The sequence below is a fragment of the Carcharhinus amblyrhynchos genome, chromosome 24 (genome assembly GCF_965287045.1).
Source record: "Carcharhinus amblyrhynchos chromosome 24, sCarAmb.v2.hapA, whole genome shotgun sequence".
Taxonomy (NCBI): domain Eukaryota; kingdom Metazoa; phylum Chordata; class Chondrichthyes; order Carcharhiniformes; family Carcharhinidae; genus Carcharhinus; species Carcharhinus amblyrhynchos.
In genome coordinates, this window is record NC_137347.1 from 15,139,066 (window position 1) to 15,151,600 (window position 12,535).

The following is a 12,535-nucleotide window of genomic DNA, read 5'->3' on the forward strand; positions in this document are numbered from 1 at the left end:
AAATTCATTCGTGACTCATTGGCGTCGCTGGCTGGCCAGTATTTCTTACCCATCCATAGTTTCCTGAGGGCAGGTGAGAGCCAACCCCTTTGCTGTGAATCTGGCGTTACATGTAGATCAGAGCAGGTAAGGACAGCAGATTCCCTTCCCCAAAGGACAATAGTGAACCAGGTGGATATTAATGAACCCAGATCTCCCTACCTAATGATGCTGAAGGGTTCATCCCACCATGCAGACTGCAACAGTTTAAGAAGGCAGCTTGCTGCTCTCTCCTCGAGGGCAATTAGTGATGGTCAAAAATATGGCCTTGCCATATATGTCCATGAGTCAAGAAGAAATAGGAACAAGTATCTGAAGCTTCGATACGTAGCACGTGGACTCCCCTCTTCTTGTGAACCCATCTCAACCAAATGCTGTTGTCACTCTCTAGTATCTACAAGATGTAGGCTGAAACTTTCCAGTCCTTCCTGCTGGCGGGATCTTTCAGTCTTGACAGCGACAGAGGGCATGGGGCATGCAAAACCCCTTAGGCATAGACAGGATGGGAAGATCCAGCCACCAGCCAACGGCAGACCATTTCCGTCACCAGAAAAAGTACTTTGTGGAGTTGGTGGGGAGGGAAGTAGTGGTGGCAAGAATGGTGGCAGGGGAAGTCCCATCAATATTTTATCTTTAATATCGAACTCCAATTAAAGATGTGTTTTATTCCAGTATGAACGACAGGAGATTTTTAAATGCCTCGAAATACTTCGATGCAGCAATAGCCAGCATGTTCCCAAATATTTCTGATAAAAGTTAAATCTATGATCAAGTTCAATGGTTGCAATATGTGTGCATGCATGCGTGTTAAGGTAGACATGTTTGAATTAGATTGTGTGGGCGAAGCCGCATTCACAATAACTTTAAAGTATTTTTGGCTGGGATCTTTAACCTCTGCAAACTGTTACAGTCTCCACAGCCACTTCATGCAATGACCCTGGGGTTCCTCAGAATGGCACTCGCAGTGGAGACAGCAGGGAGCCTCGAGATTCAGTCGTGTTTCAGTGTGACCCTGGATACGCCCTGCAAGGAGAAGCTACAATCACGTGTGTCCAGATTGACAATAGATTCTTCTGGCAACCTGATCCGCCCACATGCATAGGTATTGATTTTCTTGTCTTGTTATTAAGTGGATGCTGTGCTTTTCAGACTGTTCATAGAATTATTTTCAAACTATTTTTAACACAGTATCTGAAATTGATTACTGAAAAGGAGCACAATGTAACCAAACAGAGGCTCTTCTTTATAAAGCCAACAGCAAGCTGGGTTTTTTTTCAAAAGAGATTTGTTTAAAGATAAAATGAATGACTTGAAATGATGTGGGGAAAAAATAGCACAAATGCCTTAAAGGAGACAGTGCCTGCTGAGAAACACATGCTTATTAGTAGGTTCTTCTTATCAAGCAACCTGTGTAATATACATGACCGAATCAAGTGCCCAGTCTCTTTCAGTGAGCATCCTTGTTAATAATGTCCTCATTAAATTGCAAACAGCAAATTGAGATTGAATTCGAAAATAACCTATCCTTCTCTGCCTCTAATTACTTTATGACTTCTGCCCAGTCCTCCCACTGTTTGTGGATTATATTCCTAATCCACCTCCACTCTATCAGTGGTGCAGCTAGTGGGAATTCACAACTTCCCTTTGCCTGTCAACTGAGAGTCAATAATTTCTTCACCCAAGAGTTATTTACCACACTGCATTGGCTGCATTTTTAAGGCAGGATTACTTTTGGCCTTGTTAATGTGTTTAATTTATTCATTAACTTGTGTAGTTAATTGGATTCTGAAATCAACACTCTTTCAGATCCACAAAAATGAGACAGATCATTGAGTCCATTGAGCTTGTTCTTCCATTGGAGCTCTTCATTACCCTCCAGTTCTGCAGTATTTGACTGTATTTTGAATGACTTGGGTTGCTTCCATAGCCAGACCTGGATGACTCTTATAGGTGTTAATTACTCTTTATAAATTTGTTTTGATTTATTTTTGTCACATGTATTGGGATGCAGCAAGAAGTAGTGTTTCTTGCACACCTTACAGACAAAACATACCATTCATAGAGTACATAGGGGAGAAGGAAAGGAGAGGGTGCAGAATGTAATGTTACAGTCATATCTGGGGTGTAGAGAAAGATCAACTTAATATAAGATAGGTCCATTCAAAAGCCTGATGGCAGTATGGAAGAAGCTGTTCTTGAGATGGTTGGTATGTGATCTCAGACTTTTGTGTCTTTCTCCCAACAGAAGATGGTGGAAGAAAATATGTCCAGGGTGCATGGTGTCCTTGATTATACTGGCTGCTTTTCAGAGGCAGTGGGAAGTGTAGACAGTGTCAATGGGTGGGAAGTTGGTTTATGTAATGGACTGTGCTACGTTCACAACCCTTCATAGTTTCTTGTGGTCTTGGTCAGAGTAGGAGCCATACCAAGCTGTGATACAACCAGAAAGGATTCTTCCTGTGGCTCATCTGTAGAAATTGGTGAGAGTCGCAGCAGACATGCCAAATGTTAATCGGAGTGTTTCCCAATTCCAGAGTAACTCCAATGTTAATATGATAACAAATACTTTAAAATGAGCACATTAAGTATTTGCATACAAACTAAGTGATAATTGTCTCTTCTATCTGCCTTTGGACTTCTCAAAAGTATGGAATAACAGACTTATGGAATGTGATGGTGATATTTCCCAATAGTTTGTACCTGATTATTAGAATCATAAAATCTCCACAGTGCAGAAAGAGGCCATTTGTCCCATCAAGTCTGCACCAACGCCAAATCCCAGATATTTATCTTGCTAATCCCCCCAACACTAGAGTCAATTTAGTATGGCCAATCAATCAAACCTGCATATCGTTGGACTGTGGGACGAAATGGGAGCACGTGGAGGAAACTCGCACAGACATGGGGAGAATGTGCAAACTCCACACAGACAGTGACCCGAGGCCAGAATTGAACCTGGGTCCCTGGCGCTGTGAGGCAGCAGTGCTAACCACTATGCTGTCCCAGACTCAGAGGCTAAGTCAGTTTGAATATGTTGCATCCCTTCATACATGTCCAACATGAATGCCAACAACATTTTCATAGCAACTGGATTGCCATTTTAATATAAGCCTACTCGTGACACTAATAGATAAACTATAACCATTGATTGGCCACTTAGTTGTATCAAACACAAGTCCTACGTCTGAAGATATTTAATCAGAAAGCAGGAAATAAGATGAGGGGGATTCCTTAGCCAACATGGAATTCGCTTCATATCAATAGTGCATGCAAGAATGAAGAAGATTTGAGTGCAAGTAAAAGACGGGTGAATTTTCTGCAGCATTTTCCACTTCACCGGCGCAGCCAAAACAAAATCACAAGCAGTTGAGAAATTTTTCGATTCCACATAATTGTTCTTTTCAACTCGCACCAAGCGAGAAATTGCTGGTCAGGATAAAACAAAATGAATGAAGATTCCCTGGAACAGAGTGACACTTGGCAGCGGGCTGAAAGGATTCCTGTGAATTGTGCTATATGTTTCATCTTATACTGCAGTCTGCCATGTTAGAATCGGCTTTTCTCTCTTACATTCTTTGAGTGACTTTTTTTAAAACTTTTAATCAAAAGTGGAGCGTCATAAATTTTGGATTCCTTTGTTTAGATTTTGTTTTTTTTTAACTCATCAGCTCGCTTTCGAAGTTCCTATACCATTCAGCCAGTCATTTATGAATAATGCACAATGTTGAAACCCGGACTCAAATCCTCCATTGATCTTCAATATCTGATGCTAAATGCATCCAAGCTGTTTGGCAAAATCCTAACTTTCTGCTTGCCAGTTAAAGCAACATTTCTTTCGTGAATAAGAGCAATTAAAACCTCTTACATGAACTTATTTCTGTACATCCATGGACTAATTCTTATCAAACTGCATCAGTGCATTAATTATAGAATTATATAATTCCTACACGTGTTGGATCTGGCCACAAATCAAGTTGGAGCATCTTCCTGTTTCTCAACATGGCATAACATGAACAGAATTCTCCTGTAAAGCCATCACAAATTGCAAATATCTTCTACAAACTTACACAAAGAAACTCTACCAATGTATCCACTCCAGACTGTTATCCTGGGAGCACCCTTTGGTCACCGCCTCATTCTCATCAGCACTGTGAATGCAACATGGCAGCACAGTGGTTAGTCCTGTTGCCTCACAGCCCAGAAACCCGGGTTCAATTCCTGCCTTGGGTGACTGTCTGTGTGGAGTTAGCGCATTCTCCCCCTGTCTGCTTGGATTTCTTCTGGGTGCTCCGGTTTTCTCCCACAATCCAAAGGCGTGCATGTTAGATGGATTGGCCGTGCTACGTTGCCCCTTAGTGTCCAAAGCTGTGGAGGTTAGAGGAATTAGCAGGGTAAATGAGTGGGGTTACGGGACAGAGGGATGGGTCTGGGTAAGATGCTCTGTTGGGGCGTTGGTGCAGACTCGATGGATCAAATAGCCTGCTTCTGCACCAGCTCTGCATTGGTCATCAGCAAGTCCTTAATTAGTTTTTATTGAATTCAAATTCCCCCAACTACCATGGGTGGGATTCGAACCCAGGCACCCAGAACATTAGCTCAGTTTCTGGATTAATAGTGTAGTGATGATACCGCTCAGCCTTTGCCTCCCTGTTCCATTAGCTGGTCTCCCATTCTGCACCCCCTAAAGTTGCAACTTATCCAAGTCTTTTCTGTCCTTATTCAATGCCACATTCTCTCACTAATCAACAGCTCTGGCTCACATAAGTTGCTTCTCCATACATCCAACTTAACATGTTGTCAGAAGGAATAAACAGTAAATTGGGGAAATAAGAATACCGGTCCAAATTGTTTTTTCCTTTTGATTTCTTCCATATTTTCAAATCACTCCATGGCCTCATTCTAACAGACTCAGCTACGGCTCAATTGGCAACTCTATCTCTAATACAGAAGGTTGTGGGTTCCAACTGGATGTGAATTTCCAAAAGCATTTGATAAACTCCACACAATAGTCATGTGAAGATAGTTCGAGCTCATGAAACAAAAGAGACAGTCTCATCTTGATACAAAATTGACCGAATGGTAGGAAAGAACATGTAGCGGTGAATGGTTGGTTTTTGGCCTGGTTTGGGGGTAGGGGTTTATAGTTGAGTTCCTCAGGTGTCATTGTTACTAACCCAGATTAAATATAAATGCCCTCGACTTCGGTGTACAGGACAATTTCAAAATTTGCAGGCAATATTGTAAACTGTGAGGAGGATAGTGTTAAACTTCAGACGGATGTGGACAGGTTGGTGAGATGGGCAGATAAGTGGCAGGTTAGGTTGATTGGCCATGCTAAATTGACCCTAGTGTCAGGGGGATTAACAGGGTAAGTATATGGGATTATAGAAATAGGGTTTGGGTGGAATTGTGGTCATTGCAGACTCGATGGACCGAATGGCCTCCTTCTGCATTGTAGGGATTCGATGATGTTCTATGCTGATTTGATAGTGGTGTTCAAAATCATGATAGGACAGGGCAGGTAAAGAGAAACTCTTCCCGTTAATGGAAGAATCAAGAACCAGATGACACATTTTTTGGGTAGTTCGTAAAAGAAGCAATGAGAAAATTATTTTTTATTCAACCCTAGAATGTGGTCGTGGCAGATTCAATCCCAGCTTTTGAAAAGGAATTGGATCATTATCTGAAAATAAAATATTTGTAAGACTATCAGGAAAAGGTGGGTGAATGACACTCAGTGAGTCACTGTTGCAGAGAGCGAGTTTGGACTTGATGGGTCAAATGGAATCCTATGCTCAAAAGACATTCTATGATTCTATGGAAGGTTGTTGTTTGAGAACTTGGAGAGAGCAATTAAGAAGGAGAATTTTGTTCAAAATAACGCAAAATCTTTCTGCCTATGTGGAAGATGTATTTCTTCTAAAATATATTACCCATCAAAATTTCCCTGTCTGTAGTTAGCCCAAAGATCATGGAAGTCGATACACTTGATTGCAGTGGAATTGAGGCCTTACCAAGTGTATGAATTAATAATCTTTAAGATGTTAATCTCAAGCAGCTTCTTCCAATCATGTGGTGGCAGGAGCCTGTGTTTGTTGAAGAAGCTGCGTTGGGTTGAGCTGATATTACCTACAAGCACCTCTTGCTTGCTGTGAGTATCACTTACCACCCTCTCCCTCAGCAAGCTTGAAGCTGTCACGTTGTTATCCTCTTCCTCACTGTCTATGTCATTCCCAAGCATAGCTAGGCAAGACTTACCTGCTGGCATCTCTATGACAGTCCCTAATAAAAATGCAAATCCCAGCTATCTTTCCAATTTCCCTGAAAAGCTGCATAGATAAAACTCAACAACACATTTATTTTTCAATAGATCAGTGAATTGGATCTGCGCAAGCTTCAACCTGGTGTATAAGAATTTTAATTTGGTCTATCGGCGAACGTATCTTTCAACAAATCATTGTAGACTTTACCTGTGTGTAATTGCATTCCTTTGCACTGATGAAATCAACTATATTATTTAGTTGCTGGACAGAATAGACTTAAAATCTAATTGATACCACTAGCTGAATGATTAAAGCATGATAGTTTGTCACCCTTAACTTGACAGTTTATGAACAGGAGATTGACACACATTCAGAGGATTTTGTGCAAGCACGATGTTAAAACATGTCACTCCAGGTCAATTATGGACCAATTTATTTTAAACCTTGGTAGCACAGTGGTTAATACTGCTGTCTCACAGTGCCAGGGACTCAGGTTCAATTCCTGGCTTGGGTCACTGTCTGTGCAGAGTTTGCACATTCTCCCCATGTCCGCATGGGTTTCCTCTGGGTACTCCGGTTTCCTCCCACAGTCCGAAAGACATGCTGGTTAGGTGGGTTGGCCGTGTTAAATTGCCCCGTAGTGTCAGGGGGACTAGCTAGGGTAAATGACTGGGGTTATGGGGATAAGGCTTGGGTGGGATTGTGGTCGATGCAGACTCGGTGGGCCGAATGGCCTCATTCTGTACTGTAGGATTCTATGATTCCATAAGAATGTAACTTTGTAGAAATGAATGGGGTAGCTGCTTAAATGTAAAGGTTGCAGGAAAGGCAATCTTCTCTTGGCAAAGTAAGAAATTAGTAATTTGTTTCAGTTTTTTTTAAAGAAGTGTATGAGTACATGTTCTTCAAGGCAACCTGTGAGAAATTTACAAAAAAAAACAAACATACATTTTCCTGCCAGCCATGCTGTCAACTCAAATCAAAATATCAAAATGCAAAATTAATTTCAACCAATCCTTTGCTCTAAATTGACACTTTATATTTTGCCAACAATGGAGATTGTTAGTTTTGTTGGTCAGGTTAGAGTGAGTACTGTGTGCAGTTCTGGTCACTGCACGATGGAAACATAGAATCCCTGCAGGCTATTTGGCCGATCGAGTTTGCATCCACAAAAATCCTATCCTGGTCCTATCTCTGTAACCCTAGTTCTACTTGCGCTAAGGGGCAATTTAGCATGGCCAGTCCACCCATCCTAAACATCTTTGGACTGTGGGAGGAAACTGGAGCACCCAGAGGAAACCCATGCGGACGTGGGAGAACATGCAAACTCCATGCAGACAGTGACCTGAGGCCGTAATTGAACCCAGGTCCCTGGCATTGTGAGGCAGCCATCCCAACCACTGTGCCACCATGCCGACCACAGAAGTAAATTTTAATTAACAACAAAGCCTGCCAACAGCAGGTTTGGCAAATTATCTGACCATTGTAAAACCCAAGGTCGATTATTCTTTGTTATGTGCTAAATTAGTTGCATTCTACCAGAGTACCAGCAGACTAGCTCCAGTTGAACACAATACCCTGAGGTAGACTTGCAGCAACATATCATGATCTAGCATGCCTGGAGGGTATTGGAATATTTTTATAAATATATCAGATATAAAGCATAGTTAAATAAAGTGTAGGGCTTTTTTAGAGATCAGGAGTTGACAATCAGCCCTTGACAATCTCATAGATTCATGCTTTGAAGTTAATTTATTGGTGTCATAAGTAGGTTTACGTTAACACTGCAATGAATTTAGAATCATAGAATCTCTACAGTGCAGAAGAAGGCCATTTGGCCCATCAAGTCTGCAACTACCACAATCTCACCCAGGTCCTATCCTTATAACCTCATGTATTTACCCTTGCTAACCCCCCCTGAAAACTTAACATGGCCAATAAACCTAACCCGCATATCTTTGGAGTGTGGGAGGAAACCGGAGCACCTGGAGGAAACCCACGCAGACACGGAGAGAATGTGCAAACTCCACGCAGACAGTGTCCTGAGGCTGGAATTGAACCCAGGTGCCTGGCGCTGTGAGGCAGCAGTGCAAACCACCTTAAAGTTACAGTGAAAATCCCTTGGGTTGCCGTGCTTCAGCACTTTTTTGGGTATACTGAGAGAGAATTTAGTATGGCCAATGCACCTAACCAGCACGTAATTTGAATGTGCAGTTTTGATAAAAGTATTCTCCAGAAAAAGTTTTCTTTCTTGGAGTTAAGTTTTTCCATATATGTTTGCAAAGATTTGATATCAGTGGAATAAAACATTTTCTTTTATAACCTTTTGCAGTTTCATGTGCTTGAATCTCATGGAACAATTTTGTTTCCCCACATAAAGGTACAGCTTTTGTTTCATTTGAGATGTGATTTTAAGTTAAATGCAAGATAAAAATGTGGGGGAGAACGCCATCATAAATCAGTGTGTGAAGAATAGATATGCTCCATCACACGGCGGCATGGTGGCAACATGGTTAGCACAGCTGTCTCAAAGCGCCAGAGACCCGGATTCAATTCCTGGTTTGGGTCACTGTCTGTGCGGAGTCTCCACATTCGCTTCGTGCCTGTGTGGGTTTCCTCTGGATGCTCTGGTTTCCTCCCACAGTCCAAAGACATGCAAGTTAGATGGATTGGCCATGCTAAATTGGCCCATAGTGTCAGGTTGACTAGCAAGGGTAAAAGCATGGGGTTAAGGAGGTAGGGCCTGTTTGGGATTATGGTCGGTGCAGACTCGATGGGCCGAAAAGTTTCCTTTTGCACTGTAGGATTCAATGATCACATCCTTTCTCATTGTGCATAGTATGATGGCACATATTCCCCGAAACAGGATGCCAGGCTGGATATTAAGATCACTTATGAAATAAAGGAATGGAATCACTGAACTGGTTGCTATTCCTCGCTATATAACAAATCATTCAAAATTTGTTCTTGAGAATTTGAAGTCTTTCATTTATTCCATTATGTGACTCAATATTCCATGGTCCATGTTCAACAATAAGCAGGTTTTCTATCATCGTGACTGTCACTGATTTTTACTGTAGCTTGTCCTTGGGACCTGGAAAACAAATATGTTCTGCTTAAATTATCGGCAAGTTGCATCTGTTTTCTTGCTAATAAACAATCTGTGTGTCATGTAGCTGAAGTCTCATTCACCTCGTTTATAGCTTTTGTCTTTGAAGTTTTATGAAGTGGTTTCTTATTTTTTCATCATAGTTCTAAGCACTTATGATTTGTACTTAACGGTCACTGGCCTGTCACGACTATATTGATGGAATCTTTTGAGCGCAGCTACTGCTCGATGTTGCTTTGTTTTAATCTGGGCTTGGCTGGCCTCTGTACTTCTAATTGCACTGCCTACACTTATTTGTGTCAGTGCTGCTTTGTGGCCTGTTTTTGAAATGTTCGCTCATGCAGTGCTGGTAGATGGTAGAAGATCAACACTAAATGAGCTGACTCCTGCTGATGTTTAGGTCAGGTTCTCATTTCTGGGTTTTGATCGAACACCTTTAAGTGCACAAATAACTGAGCTTCACAAAAAATAGTGTTGGCCATTTTAAGCATCAAGTTTGAAGCATGTTTAGATCGCGGTGATATTTATGGACGTGGCTGTCAATGAAACAGCTCTGGATGTGCTTTCAGACTTATCGATGTGGAATTTCTAAGTTTTGTTAACTTGGAACTTGAAATCCAGCCCATGACATTTTCCCATGAAATCTCTGAGCTTCCCATTGTCATCACTGCAGGATTTCCCAACCATAAGGCTACCATGATACTGTACTTGTGATGGATTTCACTCCTTGGTCAACTCTGTGTTGAAATTCTTTTACACTCTCTGGTATAAGAGAGGGCATGTTGAGTAACCTTATCTGGTGGGTGGAGTTTGTAACATGAGAAATTGAAGCTCTTTTTATCTCAAAGTAAATACATTGACAAAACATGGAATACCTCAGCTTGTCTAAAATTGGAGAATGTTTCTCAAACCTAAGCATGGCATAGAGACTACTTCTCACGTCATTCAGATATTAAGACTGTGATTTTCTCCGATATCTGCAAAGGCCGATCTTAGGCTGAAAAAGTGGCGCTGAAGCTGTCGAAAGAAGTCAAGGCTTTCTCCGCCATACAATGTGACATTTTGAAAAAGAAACCTGAAGTTATGGGTCCCATGAAATGTCGCTGATGGGTGGGCAGTCTCTGATTCACCTGTCCCACCATCAAATCAGACACTTGATGATCCGAACACTGTGTTTAAGAGATGCCCCAATGCACCCTTAGCAAACCAGGAGACGATCTTCACCCAGCTGGCAGTAGCCTGGCACTGCCCTCTGCCCCCAAAGCTCTGTATTCACCTCAGGTCTCCCCTGGGAGTACTGCTCGCCACATTCATGCCCTCTGAGACCAGCCATGCTTCATGCCATTCTTATATCATGCTGCTGTGGATGCATTTTTTTAACACGGCAGATGGTTCCAGAAAATGAGCCTGATTAAAAAGTACCTGGATGAGTACTTGGCACATCATAACATTTAAGGCTATGTGCGGGCAAACGGGATTAGGTGGGCAGATCTGGGCACTTCATGCATCAGTGCAGACTCGATGGGCCGAAGGGCCTCTGCTGCACTGTAGTATTCTGTGATAATTATATGTTAATTTGTTATAATAAGATTCCTGACATCACTGATGGGGGAGGCGACCATCGCTTCCTGATTTGATGTCGGCGTGAAATGTGACTTGAATACTTTCCACTCCAGTCGCTGAACTCATCCGAGGCGAATGGGAGAGGGGAATCCTGGCCCGAGAGTGGATGCAAATCTTCCCCTTTCCATGTTTCTTACCAGGTAATTCCGCATATTGTTGCCAATTTTCTTGAATCTGGGAAAAAAAAAATTACATCAGATTCCCAGTTCACGTGGAAATTTGAGTAGATTTTTAGGTTTTCCGATTGAATTCTGAGGCTGTATAAGGCTCTGGTCAGACCCCATTTGGAGTATTGTGAGCAGTTTTGGCCCCATGTCTAAGGAAGGATGTGTTGGCCTTGAAAAAGGCCTGGAGGAGGTTCACAAGAATGATCACTGAAATGAAAAGCTTGTCGTATGAGGAACGGTTGAGGACTCTGGGTCCGTACTCATTGGAGTTTAGAAGGATGAGAGGGATTTTATTGAAGCTTACAGGATACTGCAAGGCCTGGATAGAGTGGATGTGAAGAGGATGTTTCCATTCGTAGGAAAAACTAGAACCAGAGGGCACAACCTCAGGCGAAAGGGACGATCCTTTAAAACAGAGATGAGGAGGAATTTCTTCAGCCAGAGGATGGTGAATCTATGGAATTCATTGCCAATGTGGAGGCCAAGTCATTGAATGCATTTAAGATAGAAATAAATAAGTTATTGATGAGTAAAGGGAGCAAGACTGATGGGGAAAATGTGGGAGAATGGGGTTGAGAAGTATATCAGCCATGATTGAATGGTGGAGAAAACTAGATGGACTGAATGGTCTAATTTGGCTCCTATGTTTTATGGTTTTATGGCACACAAGTCCTCTTGTTTGTCCTTTGAGACAAAGGTGACTGTTGTGATATGAAGTATGTATCCATTTCAGAGAACATTTTTAATTGTTGCCATTCACCACCATTTTGACAGGATGTGATGTATTAGTCCCATGACTTGTTTTCAGTCAACAAGCAGCGGTGATCGAGATCAGTTGTACTATACCTTGCCACCCAGTTAACTGCATCTGTATATTGTCTCATCTTCAAATAAAAGAATCCTTGTTGCTGTTTCTCCGATCTTTGCGTATGTTTGATACATTTACATTGAAGAGAAGAATGTAACAATGATCACGCTCATCATCTGGAAAGTTTGAATCATAGAATCATAGAACTCTACAGTGCAGAAAGAGGCCCCTTGGCCCATCGAGTCTGCACCAAACACAATCCCACCCAGACCCTACCCCCAATTGTTCATATTTTACCCACTAATCTACGCATCTCAGGACCCTGAAGGGCAATTTTTTAGCATGGCCAATCAACCTAACCCGCACATGTTTGGACTGTGGGAGGAAACTGGAGCGCATGAGGAAACACATGCAGACACGAGGAGAATGTGCAAACTCCACACGGATAGTGACCCGAGCCGGGAGCTGTGAAGCAGCAGTGCTAACCACTGTGTTACCATGCCGCCCCCAAACCGCTGTGCTACGG

At 42.1% G+C, this 12,535-nt stretch overlaps 1 protein-coding gene across 1 annotated transcript in view; it reads left to right on the forward strand.

Moving 5' to 3' along the window:
• csmd2 (CUB and Sushi multiple domains 2) overlaps window positions 1-12,535 on the forward strand; it is a 1,720,603-nt gene that overhangs the window by 1,420,379 nt on the left and 287,689 nt on the right. Inside the window, exon 27 of the mRNA XM_080211135.1 lies at window positions 950-1,141. Coding sequence (XP_080067261.1) covers window positions 950-1,141 — 192 coding nt within the window. The remainder of the gene's footprint in view (window positions 1-949; window positions 1,142-12,535) is intronic.